General features: G+C 37.5%; 2 protein-coding genes across 12 annotated transcripts in view; one reads left to right on the forward strand and one right to left on the reverse strand.

The window, feature by feature from the left end:
* The first annotated feature begins 6,042 nt into the window (after positions 1-6,042).
* Positions 6,043-15,353, forward strand: LOC106165237 (uncharacterized). The gene is made up of 2 exons (XM_013543350.2): positions 6,043-6,164; positions 9,251-15,353. The coding sequence occupies exon 2, from the start codon at positions 9,252-9,254 to the stop codon at positions 13,671-13,673; it is 4,422 nt and encodes a 1,473-aa protein (XP_013398804.2). The 5' UTR covers positions 6,043-6,164; position 9,251; the 3' UTR covers positions 13,674-15,353.
* A 284-nt stretch (positions 15,354-15,637) lies between these two features.
* LOC106165238 (zinc finger CCCH domain-containing protein 10) overlaps positions 15,638-26,357 on the reverse strand; it is an 89,308-nt gene continuing 78,588 nt past the window's right edge. For 8 of the 11 annotated variants that reach the window (XM_013543351.2, XM_087012454.1, XM_087012455.1 and 5 more), the window contains one exon: positions 15,638-19,504. In XM_013543351.2, coding sequence (XP_013398805.2) covers positions 17,923-19,170 — 1,248 coding nt within the window. In that variant the 5' untranslated portion in view covers positions 19,171-19,504 and the 3' untranslated portion in view covers positions 15,638-17,922. Of the gene's footprint in view, positions 19,505-20,177; positions 20,239-24,648; positions 24,968-26,357 lie in introns of those variants that run through there. The other 3 variants (XM_013543357.2, XM_087012453.1, XR_001238664.2) reach the window with 3 other exon arrangements.

The raw sequence follows: 26,357 nt of genomic DNA on the forward strand, positions 1-26,357 counted from the left end.
TTGACTGTTGAGAGGCTTTGTTTGGATATCAGAGTATGCTTACATCAGAAGTCAGAGATGTGAATATTTTACGCACGATTATTGTACTCTTTCATAATGATTGCCCAGTATTTGTGTTACTGTGCAATGACACATCGACGTTGATGTAGCGGGGACAGAGACAATGCCCCTGTTGAATGATTTATGTGTAAGTGTGATGAGTAGCATGAGATCCGTTCCTTTACTTGTTACTTAAGCCTATGTCCCAACCGAACGTACGGGCTGCTACGTGTGGTGTACGGCCAAAAAAATGGGGAAAACGTGGGAGTTCGTGCGTGAGGAGCACGTCTATCGTGCGACTTTTGGAGGACGCAAACAGCATGTAGAAACTTTTCGACATGATCAACAGCCGCTTGAGTCCTTCCCTGCGGTCTAGCTACGTCCTGGCCGGACGCAAGGAATCTTAAAAACCGCGCGTCCAAAACGTAGTTGGGACCTAGGCTTTACTGAGTATACATGCGCGCTCGAACACACATATACACACACAACCACTTTCTCCCTCCCCCTCCTCTCTCTCTCTTTTTCTTTCTGTCGACTCTCTCAGTCACGTTAACTCTATCTCTTTCTATCTATATCCATAAGATAGCGCTATCCAGTGTTGATGACATTACCCAGAAGTTTTGGGTTGTCTATATTCGCCCACCGGAGATAGCAGCGTCCATACTGACGCACAATACTGAATAATGAAATTGAATTCGACATATTTGAAGACAGAGTCAAGGATGAGAGAAATTATTCTGACTGAAAATGACACTTGGGTTTAAAAGCTTTCTCAGTGTTGCCCACGCATTTTATTTCATCTTGTATAGGTATTAAACGCATAACGCGAAGTAGCCCACTAGGTCAAGGACGTTTATAAAATATTAAATCTTTACTTAAATTTTTTTATCTAATATTTAATACTTGTTTATGATGCAAGGAGATTCCACACTATGCGGCAGAGTGTGGAATTTAGAGGGAATTTAAGTGACGGCTTCAAAGGATTCTGGTAACGAAAGAGGTCCATTTGCTCAATTGTGCCAGAACAATGCCTGTTCTCAAGTGACTTGATTCTGATAACGTGATTGTTGAAATACCCGCCTCTGACCTATGCCTTTTAACCTGGCGAGCTGTTCACAGAAGAAAAAAATCCACCTTCGTCTTTAGTACGGGGCTAACGTTATTGATAAAAATCATAAATATTAGTCCTGTACACCGAACCAAAAATATATTCATAAAATGTGGGCCTTTTTATGATTGGCATTTCATTGGGCAATTGAAGTCATACTTATGTACATGTACCTCGATGATGCACTGTTTTTACGTGCCAACTATTATAGTTTTTTCACCGTGTTATTAAAAAAAGGAGACTTGCGAAAGACTTCAAGATGTTCAGTATTCCCTTGTGAGGTTCCTATTGCTTAGTTTCAGTCACAAAAAGTAAGATGTGAAAGAAAAAAGAAAGACAAAAATACGTTTACGTGTGCGGAAAGGAAAGGAAATACGGAGCCTGGAAGAGTTCCTTCGCACTGCTTAGGTTTCAGAAGTATCGGATACATGATCTGTCACGTTAAAGACGTGTTCTCCAACAGACCCATGTATCACATATGCTATACTCGTTTGCCGTACTTCAGGTGAAAAACGCAAGCGCATTTACCACCATTCTTTTACTCATATTATAATAATTATAATATGAGTAAAAGAATGGTGTAAGAGAACACAATTCGGGTCCTCGTATTACGCAATGCCGCAAATACCAATACGGTCCCCTTGCGACAGTAAGGCTGATTGAAATTCTTGGTAAATGACGAGGAAAATATTATTGATAATTGGCATGACTCATGAGCCATGTGGGAGCTTGACGTTTTCTCTAAACTATTTGTGCACGTGTCTTTTGAAGCTTTCACTTACTTAGAAAGCAGTAAATGTTATATACGAGTACCTGTTTAATGCCAACGACTGGCCTTAAGATACGCTGTCCCCTTTTATCGCCTCTACTTGCTTTTTTTTTAGTAATTATATTTTTTTATCATTCCATTTACTTATGTTTTTGTAATTAGGTATGACGTGTTTAGACAAAGCTATATCCATCCTGTCTGTTCTTCAATAATAATAATAATAATAATAATAGTAATAATAATAATATTATTATTATTATTACTAATATTATTATTATTATTATTATTGAAGAACAGACAGGATGGATATAGCTTTGTCTAAACACGTCATACCTAATTACAAAAACATAAGTAAATGGAATGATAAAAAAATATAATTACTAAAAAAAAAGCAAGTAGAGGCGATAAAAGGGGACAGCGTATCTTAAGGCCAGTCGTTGGCATTAAACAGGTACTCGTATATAACATTTACTGCTTTCTAAGTAAGTGAAAGCTTCAAAAGACACGTGCACAAATAGTTTAGAGAAAACGTCAAGCTCCCACATGGCTCATGAGTCATGCCAATTATCAATAATATTTTCCTCGTCATTTACCAAGAATTTCAATCAGCCTTACTGTCGCAAGGGGACCGTATTGGTATTTGCGGCATTGCGTAATACGAGGACCCGAATTGTTCTCTTAGATAGTAAAATTTCACAACCACTTCCCGTGAAGATGAAATTCAAGACAATCTGCCACACTAATGACGCGCCGGTGAGACACGACCGCAAAGATTCCACTCTGCTATGTTGACGTTCCAAGAGTTTCATAATAGCCATATTTCATGGTGCATTGACCGATTGCTACACTTTGCCTCACTGATGACGTGGGTATGTCTTGAGAAAGTTAAGAGCAAGGCAGCTTGCATAACTTGTCGCAGTTCATGTTTTCCCTCACGGGTAAATTAAAGTCAAGTTAACTTTATCTTTTAACCGTGCGCGTTAAAACGATAACACCCAAGCTCTAATGAGCTGTTGGACTGGTTTAAAAACGAGACACACTTTATAAACTATCAAAGATTAGATAAGTGATGAAAACGCGAATTTCTTCGAAAAATGTAAATATACATTTACATTTTTGCCCTTCCCGGGTAATTAAAATTCTATTCTTTGAACCTGCATGGCCACTCGATTTATAATTTTCATGCATAAACCTTACACTATTAGGCCTATACGGTTCATGTGGTTTTGTATTTCAACAATTTCATCTTCATTTGTAATATCATATGTACTCTCTCTTTTAAAGATATTGCACTTTAATATACATTTTAACGAGCAACACCAAGAATTCGAAGTTGTGCGGTTTCTGTCCATGTGTGAGTGATATGAGCATCTTGCAGAAGGAAAAAAAAGCTTATTTTTCTGATGCGCCTCTTTTGACCAAAATCACTCTTTTGAAAAGTGTACGGCGACCACAGAACAAAAGCTAAGGCCTTTTATTGTTGTACATTACTATTTGACATTTGCTTGCGATAAAGAAAGGGAAGTTGAATAACTTATCTTTGTGTTATCTATTGTGTTATGGGTATTTTAAACCCTTCCACGCTAAGAGATCTATCTCGTTTCGAAACAACAGATGAAGACATGAAAGCCGCAAACCGCAAATCGATGGCCATTTTAAAAAGTGAATTTTAAACCAGTTGGAAGAATAAAAAAGGCATGACTGTTATGTTCAAATGTGAAAGACCAAACGTCGAAGATCGTCATTTCAGCGTCCATTGTTAAGAAACAAAACCAAAGACGAAGAGGCCTGTGGTGAGTTTGAAAAGAAAGGCTGTGAAACGAAGAAAAACATCGGAAATTAAACATGAAACGCGGGGAACAATTATGGTGCCATATATCATACTCAAAATAACAACTACAATGTAGGACACGTCTGTTAATTGGACTAGAGGTCCTCTGGCTATCACAGAATTGCATGAAAGAGTTCCTTGTATATACAATTTTGAAACAGTTGCAAGATCTCGGCCAGACTACGTGCTCTGGTATAGAGTCTGAGAGTACCCCTACCTGGACCAAAAATTGATAAATTAACTAGATATTCACTGATATGTCTTTGTCTGATGTTTGGCACTTTGCTCTGCCTGTCCCCAGCGGGAATCTATGTATGGAATGCCAGTAACCTTCAGCAATCAGTTGGCCTCACATACAAAAAAGGTACCCTCTACCAGGGTGAGTGATAGATTTTTTACAGATATTCACAGATATGTTTCTAGCTAGATAGATGGTCATTTTCAGCTAAACCCACCCTGTTGAGGAATCCCATGTGGGAGCAATTATCTCTGCCCGCGCGCCAAAGGCTTTGTACTTGCTCTGCATGAGGTTCGCTTCACAACCATGTGATAACTGCTCGTTACGCAACCAGTCTAAGGCTTTTTTATCTGTCACAGAAGAGCAAGTGATTGAAGTCAGAGTAATTAACTGTCTTGATTGCTGTCACGCAGACTTAGACTGGACCTGCTAAGTGGCAGTGCCTGAGCAGTTATGCAAACGATTATCAGCCATGTAATCAGCCTTGAGATTCCTCAACAGGGTGAGTTCAGCTGTAAATGACTATCTATCTAGCTAGAGCCATATCTGTAAATATCTGTAAAAAAATCTATCACTCGCCCTGGTAGAGGGTACAAAAAAGGTAGAGTGTAAGCCTAGGCCTGAGGTTACGTTTACCAACGTGTCGCCATAACTTAATAGCTGGACTATTTTCTCATATATAGGGAAGCAATTGCCATGCGTAGATCGATTCATCTTCTCAGGGACTCTTGATGAATGCAATCAGATTAACAGACTAACACGCCTCATCTTGTTTCCAACGTAGTCGTATAATCACCAGCTTTTTTTGCATTCTACTCAACGCCAATTCTATCAGTATTAGGTCAGTATAAGGTTATAACCTAATATCTTGATATTGATACACCGTGCTTCTGTTTTTTTTTATTTTATTTTGTGGTTTAATAAATAAAAAAGAAAAATATATTTAATCACAGACTCAAACACACACGCACACGCACACACAAACCATATTTATGCTTTCCCCTGCTCATTTTACCTGCTTCAGGGGCCTTTTTGATTTTAGTTTTGGATACATCAAGGCCTTAAATGCAACAGGTGTGACGTACGACGCGCTAAATATACATACTGTATATTCGAGGCATCATCGCTGCCCCGTTTCTTCTTTTTCTTCTGATTAGCTATCTGCTGTGGTCACATTGTAAAAATGCGTTTTAGCATTTATAAATATTTGATGGTAAGGCGGAGCTACAGATATAATCGTGCTCATCATGTACGTATAAAGTCGGTCACTGTAAACATTGAAAGGATTTTTATTGGATGTTTACTGGACTGTGCCTGTTTATATTAAAACGGACCGGAGAGATGGGGTTGTTTTATACCCTCTACGAGGGCCGCATATTATTCATGTGCACTTTTCTCCAAACGCGACACAGCGGATAGGGGCCTACATATGTGCCACGAATTAGCCAAATACACTGTACAGTACATATCTGTGAATATCTAGTGATTATCTGTGGCCCTGGCAGAGGATATTGATTTTATATATAGTACATCATGATCACAGTGTACGTCTATCCATGCAGTCACTGGCCTACACATCTACCAAAGCATATTTCTACTTTCACATTCATTGAGTGCCTATGCACTGAGTGTATTACCTTGACAGGGTTATCTTCGCGATCGATATTTGTTAATTTTTTGGTATACACATGCATCTTTGTTATATTGTGCATAGTATTTTTAAAAGGCAGACTGGGAATTATGTCCACGCCCCATCATGCGTCGTTTTCCTAAATTAATGTGGAAAAGAGAACAACATATGACTAGGCCAAAAGTTTTTTAACAAATGATTTATTCACGAACATTTCATTCATCAAAAATTGATAAAACACACAGAAAAAATTTAAAAGTTAACGAATTGCCAAGCAATGAGTAACAATGTGAATAAAAAAATCTAAACTACTCAGCCTGTACTCTTAACGTTTTTCAATTATAAACTCGGTTTAATCCGACTGCTGTTGGGGAAATCCCAAATGACGTCACGCTAGTAAGTCGCCGCTTTTCTGCGCATGTCAGGATTTAGCTAGTTTTTGTTTTGCTCTAAGCGACATGCGCAGTAAATCTGCGCTTAACCAGGTACAAATGAAAAACATTGTGTGTTCCTATCCAGCATCTAGGAGATCAGTGGCCACTGCACAGGGTAGGTTGGACTGTCACATACGTTGTTTAGTCCCCCATTATTATATATTAATCGACTGGTTATTAATAGGAATTTCTGGGCGTCCGCGTGACTTCCGTTTTGTCTGCACTCTTCCTGAATTGAGGCGTCGTTGACGCGAGTCACGATTATTAATGCACCTATGCATTTTAATGTTTAGTTTTGATCCAAGATGTGCTCTGCCATAAACGTCAGTGCTGAAACGCTTATAATCACCTTGTCACCTATCGACGCCTGCCTCCAAAGTTGCATATATATTTCAGTAGCTCAGTGGACATGATAGATTGCACTGCCTTCAAATTCCATTCTGAAGGATTCTGACCGAGTAGCCATGAAAAATGTCCAATATTGCTGGTACTGTTTGGCTGTAATCTGCCCTAGGGCCGTACTGTTGATAAACACCAAATGAAATGCCAGGTTTTGCTTAGTAATTTGTTGGAGCATGCAGTATTTTTCTCTCATACTGCAGTGCACTTACAAGTCCTGTTATTTTTCACAATTCTAATGTGAAGTTTGTTATTAAACATTCAGATGAGATGGTTTGTGCAATATTTCTGGATTCATACTGCCAGTCAAAAGTTTTCCTCCTGGCATTGTGTAGAATACAGAAAGGTCAAGGCTGAAAGCTTCAATAACTCATTAATTATAATTGTCTTTTGAACTTTGAAGTCCCTTTTAAGTTTCTACGACCAATTACTAATAAGTTAAAGTATTTGATTAAATAACTTAATTGATACATTGATCTTAACTTTAACCCTCAGGTTGAGATTTTACTGAATAAATGATTATTCTTGAGATCTGAGTAATATTTCATAAAGTACTGATTTTAATAAAATTCAACATTCACACTGCCAGCACATTTGTGAATCTGCAACTCTGTTTTTTTCCCCTTTTTTGTTGTTGAATGTGGTCGTGTTTGGTTTTGCCATATGTTAAATGTTTCATATATTTGAATTAAAATAGCTCAACCATGCAGGTACTAGTAGACACATGCTACTGCAGCATATGGGTACTACTATCAGACTGTAATAGTACTAATTGTACTAGCAGGAGTGAGCTGTCTCAGCAGGGATTTTAGCTATTAATGTGAAAATCCATTTGATGTACAGTAAGGATACTAGTACTAGTAGATGCATGGGGGAGAGTGGCTTTAACAGTACTGTGTTGATGTATTATTATAATGTGATGATCAATTGTCAACTTCACCCCACTTATTATTTCACATTGCTATACCCAGACAGGTTCTGGAGGTTACTTTTTGAATTCTCTCACAGTAAGATTTTTTTCAATTTTAAACTGCAACGTGGATAATCCTATTGATGCTGAGAGAACCTTACTAGTATATTTTGTGTTTGTGTTCACACACACACACACACACAATACAAATTTAAGTAATATATATATATCTGCCATTCTTTGCTAGTGGTTACAAAATGTTGAATTTGGCCAAAAATTTCAAACGTTCTCTGGGAAGGTGTAATTTTGCAATGTGATAGCTACACCATCACAGTTTATCATTTCATAAAAAGGGAAACGGCAGATGCCCTTTTTAGGGCACACAGGAGAGTTGAACAGCTATGCTCACGGACACCAAATCCAAGACGCGTTACCCTGGGTAATATATTTTGCACAAACTAATGAAAGTCTAATGAAATGTTTCCAGTTTTAGTTTAAATCATAAGGGGGTGTTGTTTCAGTGCTTTAAAACTGGTTTTGAAGAATTCAATCCACTTTTCATAATTAATAAAAATGGTGAATATGTAGGACACGATAACGTTAGAGACGCGGGAACAAAAACTTTTTATAATCATCTAAATAATAACAATATTTTTGCTATTATCCACACACATACTTCAATCATGAGGGGAGCATCACTCTCACATGCTTTTAAATTGGAATTGACAAACACAGAGGAATAATGCACGTATTTTGTTTACTGTAACTCTGTTACATGGGACACACACTGAACAAAGTTGATCGAAAGAATGTTCCAGATTGTAGTTTTTTTGTCAGAATTATTATTATTTCTTATTATTTTAACACAATAAAGTTCAGGTAAATACAAAATTTAACAAAATGAAGTTCAGTATTATAACATTCTTTCTAACATCTGTGGACCACTGGTGATATCTGCTCTGTGCTCACCAAGGCATCCACTCTTGGAATTCTGAAAAAAAAAATCATACAAAGAATCTGTTTACTCTGATAACGAACAATGAGTAACCTAAGATTACAAATAGTTTATTGCTTATTCAAACAAAGTACAGTGCATTATGAGTGGCAAACACGCATTACTGGGACACATTTTCTTCACCCATTTTCGATGCTTCATTTTGTCTCTGTACGTTAGTGTTGCGGTAATCCATAATTGCTGTTTTTACAGACGGTTAAATTTTAAACGCACTGAATACAGTGTAGCAGCTTAATTTAAGACAAAACTAAAAAAAAGTCATTCAATTTTGATGATTGAGTTTTCGAGAACAAGAGAACATGAAAACGGTGTCACCGCTTTACCATTTTCAATATGAACTTTAGTCCGCCATGTGACACAGACGCAAAACGAAAGTTCAGATGAAGTCACCCTACTTATGGAATGGTAATAATCAATCGGTACACATATATGTTGAAACAATTGACGAAAAATGAAACGAAACTCAGTATTTCTCACCTTCATGCAAAGAAGATCCCTATAAACAGTCCTGTGGCAGTTAAATTGAGGGAATTACACCTGTGCCCTGTATCCGATCTCGAAAGCATCACTGCATTACATGTTATCAGAATGGGACACGCGCCAGTTTGAGCTGGTTTTCAGTGTGCAAAAGAAGCCATTCGTGTGTGAGACGTCATCAGTTAGTGAGTGTGGAAGCAGATCGCTATCGATGTATAATTTTCACGCGGCATTTTAAAGTCGTCTGATAAAAATCGATCTCTGAAATTTCAGCGTAACGAACGTTACATAGGACACGGTGAAGAAAAATCGATCATGTTGAGCAAGAAATGTGAATTTTGTGACGGAAATTTTGTGATAATTTTTCAGACAACTTTAATGTGGATGTTTTCATTTTCAGAATGGATAGTGTAGAAGGCGAAGATTCAGACAACCCAGATAAGAACATTACTGACCCTTCCAATCCCCCAGTGGTCAGCATGTCCAAGTCCAGCCTTTGTAGTGGATGTGATAGTCCAAAGTCACTGGTCCCTGCAGCCAAGGTACCACCCGGGGTCGTCACTCTCTCTGCTGTCTCTGATGCACGACAAAAGAAAACCATCCAGTTGAGAAATGCAAAATTTAACATTGATAAACTGAAAAGTTTGGCCAGTAATCTGCCAGTAAAAAATTGGCGAAGAGAGGATAGTAAATCAGCTGATCTCAGCACAGTGCCACCTAGAGACAGTATTGACAGTTTATATAGTGACAATAGTGCCAGTGCCAGTAGCGTTTCCAACAATAGCAGTGCCAGTAACAATGACAGCAACAGCGTTGTTAACATTAACGGTCACAGTAGCTATGAAAACTACATAAGTGGTAGCAGTGTTGCCAGTGACAAGAACAACAGTAACAATCCTCGTCATTCAAGCAGTAACAACATCATTACCCTTGACAGTGACAATAGCAGTATCAACAACTGTGATAGAGACAACTGTGCTCAAGAAAAATCCCTTGGTGTCAAATTAACAACTCCAGCCAAAGACTTAATACATATTTCTGATGATGAAGAGGTTGATGTTGATATCATTGGTTACAGTGATGATGCTGAAAATGCTCACAGCAGTGATGATAATGTTCCCAACAAACCTGACGACGGCAGAATCCGTACGAAACAACCGTCCTTTTTGGAAGATGACAGTGCACATTACAGCCCCAAAAACCAGTCCAATAAGAATTCAGCTGCGATCACTCACCGAGGCGACTCATACATGCAATCAAACTTCACAGACAGCAGCCCTACATACTTCAACAGCAATAACAATGTCAGAAGTCTCAGTGAGAATGATACCTCTTTTTATACCACAAGTGACAACGAGCCATTAGTTCTTAAAATCCAACAGCAAGTTCATTGCTCCGTGGATAGTAAAGAAGAGAGTAAAGGTATTCCCATTGAAAGAATGACGGAACAAATAACAAAGAAACATAGAAAGTCACTACCCAAAAAGAAGAAGAGAAAAAAGGCAACCACTGGGAAGCATAAGTGTGCATACTGCTCAAGAAGTTACCCAACCGTGAGCCAGCTGATCGTACACACCAGATACCATACTGGAGAGGAGCCATTTTCATGCTCCTACTGTGACAGAAAATTCAAAACCAGCTCTCATCGAAAATATCATGAATCATCTCACATAACACAAGGTGGAATTTATGCTTGTCAAGACACGGCATTCACAAGCAAAAGTGTCGTTAGTTGTGAATCAAACTCAGAAACTGTCCATCAAAGTTTGGAATCTGCCCAGAGTAAGGAAAATGATACTGAAGATTCAGTGGACTGTAATGAGGTGAAGAAGACTACAGCAATGCATGACAATGACAACAAGAATGTGGATGCTTCATTGAAACACAAAGCCCAGGTCTCGGAGTGCAGCCAAGATGGAAAGAGGGCATCAGACAAATTGGCAAAGAAAAGATCTCTGGATGCTGATCTTGAGCCAACAACACCAAAACAAGCTAGACATTCAACAGTTGAAGAAGAAATCCTCTCATTAGAGTGCCTCTATTGTGAACGAGTATTCAAAAGCCCCTCTCTTCTTGAGTACCATGAATGGACTCATGGTATTAACAAATCCTTCAACTGCAAGACCTGTGGCAAGTCATTCAGAACAGTGGAAGGATGGAAAAGGCACATGAAGTTCCACACAAAGCAGGTTGCCTTTCTGTGCCAGTACTGTCAAAAGTCATTTTCCTCTAAGAGTAATAAGACAGCCCATGAGAGAAAAAGATGCCCCGTTAGAAGAAAACGGACCTATCCATGTCAGCATTGTGGACTAGTGTTTGCTGATGAAAATGTTGAAAGGCTACATGAAGAGAAATGTGCTCCTGCAACTAGGGCTACTACCACTGGATCTGAACCTAAAGACTCCATTGCATTTCAGAAAAGTCTCGATTCTCCACCAGAGAAGATAAAGAGAATTGCCAAAAAGAAGAAGAAGAAGAAGAAAAAGAAGAGCATTCCTTCTAACCACAAGTCATCACCTCAACATTTTATGCTTACCAAAAAGAAAAAGGTCAAAGGTCACTTGAGGTTTGGATCAAGCCATTTTCCCTTTGATACAGAAGACAACAGATGTCCAATTTGTGAAAAGAAGTTCTCATGCAAAGGTAATACCAACCGCCACTTAAAAGTTATACACCCCAAGGAATGGATGAGAATCCTGAGCACAAGAACCTCTCCAAGGAAAGAACACCATGTGGTAACACAGACTGTTCAAGGTTTGACAAATTTGATTGAAGACAGTAGCAGATTGACAGAGGATGTTGTTCTAGATTCCGTAGAACCTGTTGAGAAAAATATTCTCTGTTCTAAATCGAAAATACACCATGAAAATGAGACACAAGGTGCATGTACATATTCCCAGTCATACAAAGCCAATCATGTGGAACATGTTCCCGGTGCAGGTGGAGACAGTAATGCCAAAGTCGAGTACCAGGCTACAAAAGCACTTTCACCTGATCTCACTATAACATTCACCAAAAAGAAACACCAGGGTAATGATGAAACCAACAAAGAAGGACTCCAGGTTCTTAATCCATCAGAATTGAACGCTGAGAGTACGACACCTGCAAAAATAGCTGAAGTCAGTTCATCCCTATTCAAATGTCATGATTGTCATAAGGCTTTTCCCACTTGGAAAGAGAGACGCCATCACTGGAAAAGAGAACATCAACCTGGGTTAGGCAACAAAAGTTCTGGTGCTTCCTTATCCAGCCATGGAGACAGGCGGCAGGAAAGAAAACATCGAGAATCGAGTAGTAGTCTTACAAGGCCGTCCCAAAAACACAAATCCAGTGAAGATAAGGATGTCCACTTGGAGGAGAACCAGGATGGCAATCTGCCCTCAGAAAAGAAAAGACTTTTGTCTCAAAGTGAGCATTGTGCCCAGTCAAAACAATCAGAAGGGATAAAGCCTGCAGTGGTGTCTTCTTCTTGGACGCAAGAAAACTGGTCCAGTTTAGATAAATTTGCTAATGATGTTCAGCAAAGTTCTGTATTTGAAAGAAAAAGGCACAGGCATTCCAGTAACTCAAAACATTCCAGACACAAGCATAAAAAAAGAGACAGGGAATTTCTTGGTAGGGAAGAGTCACAGGTTCATGGACATGGGTCTAGTATTCATACTCCCAGTAGAACAATGACACATGCACATGCATTTAACCATAGTAGTATGAAGAAGTCTCCAGCAAAGCTTTATTCGGATAAAATTTCTGTAGTCCCAGCCGGAAGGAAAGGTGTCGACATCATTGATATTATTGAAGATGGCACTGATAATAAGAAAACCCATGAAATCGTAGTCGAAGTGGAAGACCATGTAGAAGATGTGGGAGTTTCTCAAAGTACTCTTTCTCCTAGTAAGGATTTAGACAAAAGTGGATCCAATTCAAATTTTGCTGCCATGGGTCTCTTTCAGTGTGAACATTGTGGGGATATATTTACTAAGAAATCTGTGTGGCAAGTACACCTCACCACACATGGAGTTAGCTCATTGCCTGAGCCATCTCATGCTAAGGATTTAAGTTGCAAATGCGAAATTTGCCATCGCAATTTCAAAACCAAATATGACAGAATAAAGCATGAGAAGCGTGTCCATACTAATCCCGTAGATAGACCCTTCAAGTGCAAATATTGTGCCAAAACCTTTGCCTTGGAACCTGATGCCATAAAACACCAGATCTCCACCCATGATGCAAAGATTGCTTCGCACGCTTGTAGATATTGCCACCTCACTTTCCCAACTGCGCGCAGATGCATGGCACATGAAGCCAAGCATTCAGGGGGAAACAGGGGGGCGGTGCAGTGTAGGCATTGCCCAAGAGTTTTCACTACAAAATACTTTAGATCATTGCATGAGAAGCGGGCTCACACCGGAGGGACAGACAAGACTTTTTCTTGCCGTTTTTGCATGAGAAACTTTGACCAAGAGATTCTCTTGAGGCTTCACGTTAAAAAGAAGCATAAGAAAAAGCTATTATCTTCAGAGTCTGAAAGGAATACAAAATCACCGCCTCAGAATAAGTTTCCAAGAGGATTAAATGGGTCATTTTCATGTCATCACTGTGGTCAAACTCTTAGTTGCCACAGAAACTATGTTGAACATATGAGATGGCATGTTGGACAGAAACCTTTCAAGTGTGACTTCTGTCCAAAGAGGTTTACTAGAAAATCTAATTGCACAACGCACGAAAAAAACTTTCATGCTGAGAAATTAAGACGCAGACAGTTAAAAATGAGTAGCAGCAGGTCCAAGGAACCTGAGAATGGTCCATCTCTTCCGAATAACTAAGCTAAAGTGACTAAAGCATATTTCAATGTCAGGTTATTTACTAGATGAGTTTGTTTAACTGTCATAAGACTTTCCCACATTGCTTTACACAAAGCGACTGAGAGCTATTGAGAAGACTGTTAAATGAGGGTGAGTGAGGGGTGGGGAAGGTATGGAGTGGAGGGTATAGTCTGGAAAAAGGCAAATTGCAGGATTTCCAGTTATTAAATTCTTAATTGAAGGTCATGTGAAGGTCAGGGGTCTGAGACTGACCTGGGCTCAAGTTCATACCAGAATACAATTATTGATAATAAGTCTCCAGTATGATTTCTTTACTTGTGATTTTACATGGAGTTTTTTTTATCTGTTTGTGTGCTAAATGTAGATTTTATGATTTACAAAGCAGTATTCTTTTCATGGTAATTACTTACTAGTACTAAAAATACCTCTTTTTCTGACACTGTATTATTTGGTGAAAGACTATTAGCATTTATTCATTTTAAGAGACCATTTGAGTTTCTGATGAAGAAACAATCAGCTGAATTATATTCATTTCCCCTCACAGATTGTATTTCTTTCTCTGGTGTAATGGGATCCAAGAAATTTGTGAAAATGGAGTTTGCATGTGTTTGAATTTATTGATTGCTTGCCATTCTTAGCTTGGGCATGAACTTTCATCACAGAACTGTAGTCTACAGATTTGACCAAATTTTTAGTCCTGTTAATCACGTTGAATAGTGTGGTCATTTTATAAGAGGAAGGACAGCTAATGTTTCAGACCAATACTGGAAAGAGGATATATATAAGTGAAGAGAGGACTAAGAGACCGTTCCCAGACCCTATTGTACTAACTGTGGATCAATCTATCTTCAAGGGGGATTCTCGCTAAATTGCAATCAACTTAAGCAGCTTAGATGTCTGTCACGCCTACTGAAGCTGCTTGGGGGGAATTTAATTACCAATTTGCAGCTTCAGTATGTGTGCCAAACATCTAAGCCGCTTAAGCTGAAAGCAATTTAGCGAGAAACCCCTCGGAGATAGATCAATCTAGGTATGAAAACTCACTCTTAAGAGCTGTTCTGGGCCTCTGGTATTATGTGCAACATTCCATAGCATTGTGCTTTAAAAAGAAGTCTTAACTATCGCAATCAGAAATATGGGTTGTACACACAATTTGCACATTATGAACACTGACTCTACTGTTTCAGCTACAGCAATTTCAGAAAAATGCTCTCAGCAGTTAATTGTAAACAGTACCATATGAGATAGCATTGTGCTACTTAGGTGATCCCACTGCATGTATACTTGCTGCTAGGCATCAGTTACAATTGAATCTGTTGAATTGCTTCAACTTTTTACTCTGTAACCTATTTCTTTTTTTGGTCCTAACGTTCTTCACACTTCTACTCCCATTATTTTTCTTGTCTAAAGCAAAACACATTTTCTCTTTTTTAAGGGAACATGGCATCTAGAGAATTCTCGTAAAATGGAAAGTGGTGAATGGCAGTTTATTATTAATGCCAAAACTCCGGACAGGTACTTTTCAATAGACTCATTTGCTATCCTTTGTGTTTGTGTATTTGTCAAATATTGATAGAAATGGGAAATATTAGCACTTAAATAGATTTTCTTAAGATTTAAGTTTGTTAAGTTTTGAAATAAGGAAGCTTTAAAATAAAATTTGTGACAATTTTTTTCCAATTTGGACCAATTAGAATCATTCAGTAATTTCTTAGGTTAATCTGTAAAAGGAGATAATTTATAAGCTACACTTTTTTCTGTTCAATAGAGTAAAAAAAATATATATATATTTAACCAGTGAAGAACCCGATTATCAGTGTAGTATTTTTTTACTGTCAGTGCATTTTGCAAAAAAAAAAAAAAAAAAAAATCAATATTACATTATTGCCCAGGGTATATCAAATATATATGAAGTATATTTCAAGTAAAATATGTGGAAGTGAACAAGCAAATGAACAGAATGATTTTAATTATATATGATAATTTATTTTCATTTTTCTTGGTTACAATCAAAAGATCAATATAACACTCAATGGTCGGGGAATGAAGGAATAAAGAATTTAGGACTATCAATTATTTTCACTGGCAAAGCATTATCAAATGAAATGTTTCATCCTTAGGTCTAATGAAGACAGTGGATTATTGAAAGAACAACTAACTTGAGCAGCACTTTATCTGCTTCAATATTAAATTAACCATAAAGTGTTCAGGAAAATCTAATGTTTTCTTATTCTCAAGGGTGAAAAGTTAACGTTAACATAAGCCCAGACTGTGCTTCTTCACATCTAAAACAATACGACAAAAGAAAAAGATGATACATATAAAAAAGAATGGGGCAATTTCACACATAAGCATTTTAGTCTGGGTTTATCCTGTTAAGATAATGAGCGATGCAAAAGTGACTTAATATTAAGCTATAAAAGTTTTTTTTTTTTTGCAATTTTAAAAATCCTTACACTTTAAAACTAGTTCCTGAAATTGAACAGAGTTAACATTTGTACATTCATTATTGAATCAATTATAATTTAATTTAAATACTTGAACTATATATAACAGAAAGACAAACACCAACAGATGGGGAATTTCATTCTTTTGCTCATTTTGTTCACGAACTAGAATTATAAAAATATGTGTAATGCTCTACACAAAAAGTGTTGGAAAGCCATGGATAAATACTGTATAGTTATGCAAGAACACTCTCTCAAAGTCAGAATTATTCAATTTACAACTAATCTGACACAAATGTTGCAAAGAAAACCATAATGCTGTACACTAGATTTAATTTTTCAACACCAAAATCAAAGAAAATTTCAGTAACTTAAATATAGATATATAAAAGGATTACAATATCTAAAAACTTTCAACAGCAATCTTGAATAGCCATGTTAAACTGTTGCAAATAACCTGCAAGTTATTTTGAAATTTTTCAGGAGTATATACAAAGAAAAAAAGGGAACTCTGTATATACCTAATATGTAAATACAGTTCTTCCAAGCTCCTGCAGTTTTCAAATTGAATGTGATTGCAAGATTTTGCACAAACCAATCATCTCTGATTACACCGATATTTCTATGTATGACATCAATATATTTTTTAATATGGTGTTAGTAACTTTATTCTTCAAATTATCCTTCTAGCTTTAACGGTCGACCAAACGGAGATCATTTTTAAGTCACTTTTAATATTATTAACCACGGGTTTTGAAACCAGACATATTCATGAAAATATGTCAGACTCCTTAAAGGGACAACAACTCTTCATATGAGGTTCAAAATCACACAATTAGTACAATGTGAACAACACAAAGAAATATTAAAAATTCCATTTTACCACCAAAATAACAATAATATATTATTCTGAAATCTCTACTTGTCATTGAACTGCGCGGACCTTCATAGATGGATACAGGATCAATAACAAAAAAAAAAAAAAAAAAAAAAAGTAACTTTGAATATTGAAACAGATTCACTAACCATTGTTTAGTATGGAAACAACCTTGTTTACCCTAGGAAAATCTTGATTTATGGCACTTTTTTCACCAAAATGAAGAGTTGTTTTCCTTTAAAATCTAAACTATAAGAAATGGGGGGTCAGTTTTCATAAAGGTATGCTCTAGACTTGAAAATGACGTGTCACAAGATGACCCTTAAAATGCCAGTAACTAGTGACTGTGGAAACCCAAATAAAAACAAAAAATTTGAAACTTTGGTACACAAGACGTATGTCTATATCCATAGCCTCGTTATAGTACTTTCACTATAAAGATCATGGTAGATCTGGACAACCATCCCTGTGTTCCACGGCGGAGGCAGTATCCTGGGACATAAGTGCCCCGCATGTGCTGAAAGCATCACGCATGCATGTGCAGTAGTGCATTTCACCCATTTGGGATAGTTTCATCAAACTTATGCACTTCTATGTGTATCCAGACATAGTGCTCAGTTCCATGTGTATTGACAGTATCCATCTTTTCCAAGTTGGGTCTATTTTGGTTAACATGGTGCTTTATGCCAGATACATGCTCCATTTCCTCTTGATAAGCAGGGTGTTCTGATGCTCTTTTAAGTCTGTAAAGAAAAGCAATGAACAGTGGTCAGCTATGTTGCTGCTAAACTAAGAAGTTTTCAGTGAAGTGCTACCAACAAATTCTACTTCCTGCCAGGTCAATGTGAAGGTCATGTCTCAGTTGCCATGACATCCAAGTCCCTGTAATATGGAATATAAACAAAGATGCACATGTAGCAGCATTTCACCAACGATCTGCAGCGCTGCATGTTACGATGAAGCCATCGTGCGTATTGGGACCACCACTGGGTCCATTCAACTGTCTTGCTGCCCGCTGGACACTCGCGATAGTTTGCTGAGCGATGCTGACATTTGTGTTTAGGTTTTGTGGCAGGGACACCGCCATTGACACAGTGGGTGTAGTCCCCTGGGGCAGAGAGCCCTGTCCCAGAGATACTTGGACCTGAGCCAGGGACACGGGAACAATGGGAGAGTTCATACTGCCGACTGCCGAACCCGATGGGTTGAGGAGCGCTGCCGCTCCCAGACTTCCCTGCGGTGCAAGTTCCTGGGCAATACGCTGCTGCAATGCCTGTTGGGACGCGAGTTCGCTGTTGAGAGCTATCTGTTGAGACAGGCTCGCGGTTAATGCTGATAAAGCTTGAGCACTAGCAGCCGAACTGGGTCCTACTGCAGGGGTTACTATTGGGGTCATCGCCGGGGTAACTGTCACCAAGGCAGGTGCTGTACTCATGTGAACACTATTTGCCTTACTGGCACGAATACGAGCATTTTGCTCCAAAAGAACCTCATTCGTGGCCGATAAATCTGACACCTGCTTCTTTAAATCCTCAACTTTACGACGGAGGAGAACGTTTTCCTCAAATAAAGTTTGGTAATCTGGCGTTATGCTGTACCGGTCTAATGTTCTATAACCATTATAATCATCAAGAGCAACACGTCTACGTTTGGACACATGTTCATATTCAAAACGATCATAGTCGTCAGGGTTATACAACAGTCCATAGCGATCCTCGGGAGGGGTGGTCCGATCTTGCTTGCGTAATTCAAACACGTAATCTGCCATACTCAGGTGTCTGAATTTACACCTGGTGCGTTTGCATGCACCCTTCAGGTAGTCTTTACAAATAGGAATGCTGCCTTTAATAAGGGGTAGCTCATTGGACGTGACGGGTCCAAGCGCAGCTTGCTGCTGGAGGCGCACAGGAAGTTGACCTGCCTGTTTGAAATAATCTTCCTCTTCTCGTGTGCAGTGAAGGTACTTGCAGTTGACACGTTCACAGCCAGCATTTTGATAATCGTGGCAAAAGACGTAACTCTGCTTTTTACCTAAGTCTTTCGCTTCTTCGCTGCAGGGGTGGTTATACTTGCAACGCTTACCACGCCGGCAAACATTGCGCAGGAAATCTCGACACACATTGTCGTTACCATTTTCATTCTCGTTGCTAGTTTCACTGTTTTTGTCAGACATGGCAGCACTTTAGTTAGCTATATAACAAGCCAAGAACAATCACATCAAGTTGAAATCCTAAATCCTCTGCCAAATCAAATTACTCACTCAAAACTGAATATCACAAACTGGTTTTAAGTCATTTCTGACAACTTCATGTGTGTTTGATCATTCCAATTATCGCTGCAGGCATCAATGAAAGAGGCCAAATGCTCCGTACGCTCCTGTACGCTTGCTCGCAATATATCGCAGCTGTCTTTATAGTTTAAGTAAATGTCTCAGTTCAATATATCTCTTCTTCTAATGAGGACTCTGGGGGCACTATCTGTCTTCCAGACCTCCTTTCTTAATAGACCTATAATGAGAAAAAAACACCGATAAATCACAGATGTATTAAGAGATAATTATGTGCAGAGATATCGAGATTTGTTATGGATTTTACTCACATTGTAAGTGTAAGACTTTTCTCTCCCACATTAAAACAAACCTGCTTAAGAGAGAGAAAGAGACAGGATCCAGGGGCAGATCCAGAGATATTATTGACAATCTTCCAAATTATCTTTTTTGATCCATCTTCCATTTTTGACCATCTTCCGACAAAAAAAATTAGACACCATCAATAAAAACATGAAAAATTCTGACCGTCTTCCAGAAGACGGCCTCCATCCTCCCTGAGATCTACTGAAAAGTGATCCAACCATCTCCTCAAAGATACACTTTACATGTACACTGTTACACTTGGACTTCTCTCTTTTACATTTATAATTCACAGCTCGCCCACTTCATTATTTTCCATGCGTGATATGATTTTCTTATCAAATCAACATTTCAATCATCCAGCTGTACCTTGGACATGCTTTCAACATAGATAAAAGCAAAAAAGAAAAGAAAATAGAAAAAAAAGCCTGTACTCCATAACATTATAATTGGAATGTTACATGATGATCTTTTATCCATTTGTACTGCTCAACAGTAATTGGAATAAATAATATGTGTGTCAAATTTTAGGTCAATGAATGGGACAGGACCTCTTACTAAAATGACATGATCCTTGACTTCTTCTGACGCATGTATCCGCACATCCTACGTCAGCTTGAATGTACTTTCAGATGCGACTGCAAAAAAACCCCTTTAATTTCATTCAAATAAATGTGCCACCCACATAATCTGATTTGGCTGGCTAAAGAGGAAAGAGCACCTATTTTGTGGAAAATGCTTTAACCTTGCTTTCCAATTTCAAACTAAAATATGCCAACTTGGTCCAATGAATTTTTCCCCCCAATTTTGCATTAATTAGGAAATGAGAAAAAATAAAGCAGTCAAATGCTTTAAATTTGATGAGCAATCAAGTTAATTTATTAGATCATAATTCACAAAATATTCATGTCCTCTATATTAATTTGTTGTTTTTTAAATTATTTCTTAAAGATTTGTTTAACATTTCTTCACTTCACTCTTTCACAGCAAATGACTGACAGCAAGCGACCAAAAATAACATATAGTCCAATGGGAGTTAACAAATTGGAATACTGCTGTCCCAGGACTGTGTGTCCATGACCAATTTTTCATAAACAGGATGAAGGATCTTGTTCATACAGACACACCGCAAAAGGGGAGAGGTGAAAATGCATGTACTAGTACCAGCTCAAAACAGGAACATGACTGCGCCAGTCAGTCATATATAATTATGCTTTATCAATTTCACCCCCTTTACAAGCTAAATGAGACATGCAAAAAAACTGGTCATACAAGATACCACAGATGCATTTAAAAAATATTTTCAGAAAAAAAATTCAATTGCTTGATTGAAGCCCATTATCCACTCTTTTCTTTATTTTGCAAACTCCTGTTTGAATACAAAAACCTTTTATCAGATGTTTGCATGAAAAAAGAAAAAAAAAATTGGTGGGAAAATGAGAAGGTACATATACAAGATATCCATCTGGCCCTTACAAAAGACTAGAAAAAACCCACACCTCTTCTCACCCTGTCTAGGGGCCTAAATTACCCTCTGAGCAGACCCCAGTCAAACTATTTACAGAACAGATTGTTTACCCTGTCTTTTTTCTATTTTTCTTATATCACTTTATTTCTTTATTTCACTTACAGATCCCCCCCCCCCCCCAAAAAAAAAAAAAAATAAATAAATAAATAAAAACTTAAGTTATGACAACCTGTTGAGATCATTGACACAACTGCCTGGCCCTGCCGACACCAAATTAAGATATCATCTTTCAACTGCGATGACATCTTTTGTAAATGTTATCATAATGCAGATCTGCCAAACAACAAAAAACTGGATGTTTAAAAAAATTTAAACAGCACTGATTGATAAACATTTGCCTAGTAGTTCATTGTATTTACTAGTAATCTTAAATAGATCAAGAAAGATTTATCTCATACTGCAGGGTATATTACCTCTTCAAACATCCCCTCTAGATTTTCTGCAACCTAAGTACTCCAGTTTGGAATAATAAAGTGTAACTTTTTTTGTATACAAAGACCAACTAGACTAAACTACATTCATCAAACCAATCATCTAAACTTTATAAAATATGTATGTATGGCCATATGGTGCAGACTTGAGTTATAAAAGATGAAAAGCTAGGGAAAATGGAGATACACCAGAACAAATACCAATCCTTTTCTGTTAATTGATCAAACATATTAAGCTCTGTCAATCCAATGTAATATTTTTTCCACAGAATTGTAACAAATTAACATACAAAGAAAAAAAAAACATCTCTCGTTCTATGCAACAAATAAAATATAATCCCTGTATCCTCTCAGCTCTTTTTGTGCATAGACATGGATAGGTGCACCCACACACATTCACTTAGACCTTTCTGAGAGAGAGAGAGAGAGAGAGATAAAAATCAAGATTCTTCAAAGTTAGCAAAACGTAACTTCACTCTAATCATATAAACATTTACACCAGTTTCAACTCTCCAGAAAATTTCTACTTTCAAAAGAACTCTAACCTGGCGAGTGCAGACAACCCGCATCATATATACAACAGCACTGCTTGCACATGTAGCAATAACCAACCACAAACAACAGGCGGAGATCAGAGAAAAACTGCCATATGCCCCAAAGACTGAGTAAACTGAGGGAATTTCTAAAATGTGCTACTGGCGGTTTCTAATGTCCTTGGTATTGGGATAAAAAAACTTACATTTCCCTCCCCTTTTTTGTCTTTCCTTTTTTCGCTTTTCATATTTCAGAGGATCTTATCACTGCAAACCAATGGGTTGTAATTTCCCCATCCTCTTCAATTTTCTAAAAATACGTGTTTGTTCTTTATGTAAAAGTATTACCCTTTATTCAACAAAGTATCCACATAGAAACATTTTTAAGCTGTATCCAATAACATGATGCATGTGTTTTTCCTGCTTCTAATCAAGCACTGTCAGAAAACCCCACAAGGATGTTTTTTTATTATATATTTCCCTATCCTAGGCTTGGGTAATCAATAAGTAATTATTGTGACTTGTGATCTGTTACAAAATATCATTAGCTATCACTGCTTGCGTTCAGTTTACAGTGTATGTTCCAAAGTTAAACGAAGAGCAGACGTCATAACGAGTCATCCAGAAACATAACATCTGTAAGCCAGGTGGGTTATTCTGTACAAATAGCATGCAAGGCTAAGAGCAGGGACAGAGCGTACTCTTAATGAAGTAGAACACCTCCCCCCACATCCTCCCTCTTCAGTTTCCTTCACTGAAATTCATTTTATTTTTATACATTTGAAAATCTCTCATAAAATTCCAGGGTTGTGAACTTCAGGCATTAACCCATTTTTCTATTCATCATGTATTTTTTTTTTATCAAGTGTCACTCTTTTGATCATAAAATTGGAGTATAGTTATCATCCTTGAAATTCAGCCATATAAAGGAGGTTATTTTTAAAAATTAAATTAATAAAAGAAATGAAGAAATGAATAAAAAGTTTTTCTTATGTTTGTTACTGGAGAGAAAGTGTCATATTAAGAATATCAATCCAATCCTTAAACCACTTGCTTCAGTTACCTCAGTATACAACTTTACTGAGGAGAAAGTTATTGTAAATTTGTAGTAAGCACTGATGTGAAAGAATAATTTTTACCCATGCCCTCTCCTCTCCTCCCAACACATGCACGCACGCACATATACACATGCCCACAAACACACACATGCACACACAAAATATTTTGGATTGGTTCATGTACAGTTAAACCTTATAAAGCTTCCTGGTTATACCACATCATGACAGAGGGAATGTACTCAGTCACCATCAGCCTTTGGTTCCTGTCAGTAATCAAACACAACGTGGGCCTAATTCAATGAAATCCGCTCTTAATTTGCCCAACAGGTTACATAAAACACTGAGTTACATAAAACACAACTTCCCCTTACAATGACAGGTTTCCACTAACCAGCAAGCTCTAATCCTGAAAGTTTAAGATGAATTTGCGTTTACTTTTCAATATGGCAGTGTGTAAACAAACTTTTGAATGATTGAGTAACTGGGTATTATGAAACTAATCAGTATCCTTTCATACACTGACCCAATTTAAAAAGATTATATCTCATTTTTTTTTTTTTTTTTTGGACAGGACAACTATCTTTGATAACAAAATTCATGAATCACTTTACTTCCCTAACGGCCATCCTTAATACTAAAACAGCTTCAGCTTAAGCGAATGTGAATGCATACAAGCCCTGAAAACTAACAAAAAAGTTTGAAAACTGTAATTTCTTGCCAACACTCTCAGTATGTTGCAAATTATCTCCCTCGTTATTATCAAATAACTCAAACAGAAAACATCCTGCAAAAAATCTCAAACGACGGAAAACGTGTTGCTAAAACACAGTCGAGACTTCCCCAATTTGCGTACTACGTGAAGTTACACAGGTCTGCATGTACACTCACCTTGTACTACACACAACATCAAAACCTCACGTCATGTAAAATTCTGCAATAGGAACATCGACCCCAAAATTTACTACGTATATCATGGTACTCTTGGCAAACTTACATGCCTATGTCCTGTATTACACTAGAAATGAATAGAGTACAGCACCTAATACAACCTGATTACCTTTTCCAAATACTTTTTTTTTATGCCACAACTATGTGGGAACATGTGTACTGCAAGTGTCATGCCAGCAGAGGCCTCCTTACATCTGGTGATGAACACAAATGAAAAGCAGGAAACTTTGAGATTGAGATCGTTCAGCAAGGTTTTATGATATAAATGTAGTAAAAAAAAAAAAAAAAAATGAGCGGGTACCCGTGGCATGAGAATGATGTGAATGTTATACAAGTCTTGCTAATTACTGGCAATCAATGCAAATCATCAGTTTAACACTGAAAAAGCTGTCATCAAAATTATACTTTTTAAGTAATTTTATCTCAAATTTGTGTCTTAAACCTCAAATCATTATTTTGGTATCCCATTAGAAAATAATTTTGAGCGAAGATGAGAAATCAAGTACAACCGATTCCTACATTACCTTATACTGTGACCAAAGCTGACACTCTCCTTCTGCTTTTAAGCAAAAATGCCCCAATGTTCATAATTACGATGTTCATATTCCCAGTCCACATAAGAGCACATACATTTACAGGCGGCTATGAGTCTTACGCCAAGCCTTGCTGAACTTTAGCTGGCGGTGGAAACAATGAACTAATTGCTCAGTGGGCAGTTCTGGTACAGAGGCATCTATCATTAAGTGGTCAGTCTGTGAATGCCCATTGATCATCTTCCAATGGTCAGACACAATAGCACAGGTTGGTCAGTTAGCTACAGTTGGCCTCCAGCTACTTATTCTCTCACGGTCAACAATTCAGTGACCACATTGTCGGTTTAACTGTTTCTGTCTCTCATTTACAAGGAATTTCAGATAAGAGAGACAATAGTTAAAGCTACCAGGTACAGTGTGCTCCTAAAAACTAGACAATTTTCCTATAGAAAGAGTCAAGTGTAGGTACCACCCCTGATCACTCTTAACAATACTGCTAACCTGTAATTACAGCAATTACTGAATTGTCTGTCCAAAAGGTAAGTTGGTCACGAGCGAGGTAACTTCGGACACCAATATTTAACTTGATATCTGTACATTTTGTTGACCTCCTCTACTTGTTTACTGGACAGAAACAGTAAGACTTTAACAACAATGTGTCACCACTCTCCTACAGCAATCTTTACCATTACACAGAGAATATTAAGCATAGAAAGACAAAATGATGAACAAAGAAAATATCTTTAGACAATGTGTAATTATCAAAGTCAACCAATATTCAAAATAAAGTTTTTCAAAAAATTTTGTTCATCATGTAAAAGACTGACAATGGCAATTTTACTCACACATATTTTTCATTTGCTTTGACTGCTCATTCCAATACAGTAAATTCCAGACAAACGCTGTACGCATTCTACTTTGGCAGAGGAAATGGAATGTAAAATACTGGAATAATTTTTCGGTTATACTTATGACTGATAAAATTCACATATTTGTTTTGGATACAAAAAATATCTTGAAATCATCCCAAAGTGACTTTCATTAACTACATATCAAAATAAAATGGGAAGAAAACCACATCTAGGTATCAATTTTCTTTAGCTCATGCACTCTTTTTTCTCCAATGTCTGATGGTCTTTGTGCATGAATTGTTGAGTGTGTAACAAAAGAAAATACCAATTTATCCATCAATTTATCTTTTATGCTTTCATCACTTCTGCCATTTTGTAATTTCCAATGCTATTTTCATTACCTTAATGGATTTACTTTTGTGTCTATAAAATGATGAACAACCAAATTCCGCCAACAAAAATACTGTTAAACTGAATCACAAAGAACTAAATTTGGAGTGTCAAATTTGTCTAGGTTGACATGTTGGCAATGGTCTGTAGGCACTAACACGTTTATTGTTAGAAAACCTCATTAGGACTTAAGCATTACATCAACAACAAGTCCATTAAGCCTGAAGCCTCGATTACCTTTGAGAGAAGATTGTAGATGATTATTCTCCAACCAAGTATATTTGGTAACATCCTCATTGGATACGGTTTCAATGCTTGCCACTGGCTATCGGGGGATCGAGTACTATCACCGCACTTACGACAAAAAATATGTTGTAGCTTTCCAGTCAAGGGGCAGGTGCTTCTCCCTAGACAACAGAGACAAGGGACTGCAATCCAGCTCCCTCTTTTGGGACATTC

This window comes from Lingula anatina, chromosome 5 (genome assembly GCF_051362555.1).
Source record: "Lingula anatina isolate TDL-2025a chromosome 5, LinAna3.0, whole genome shotgun sequence".
NCBI classification, from domain to species: domain Eukaryota; kingdom Metazoa; phylum Brachiopoda; class Lingulata; order Lingulida; family Lingulidae; genus Lingula; species Lingula anatina.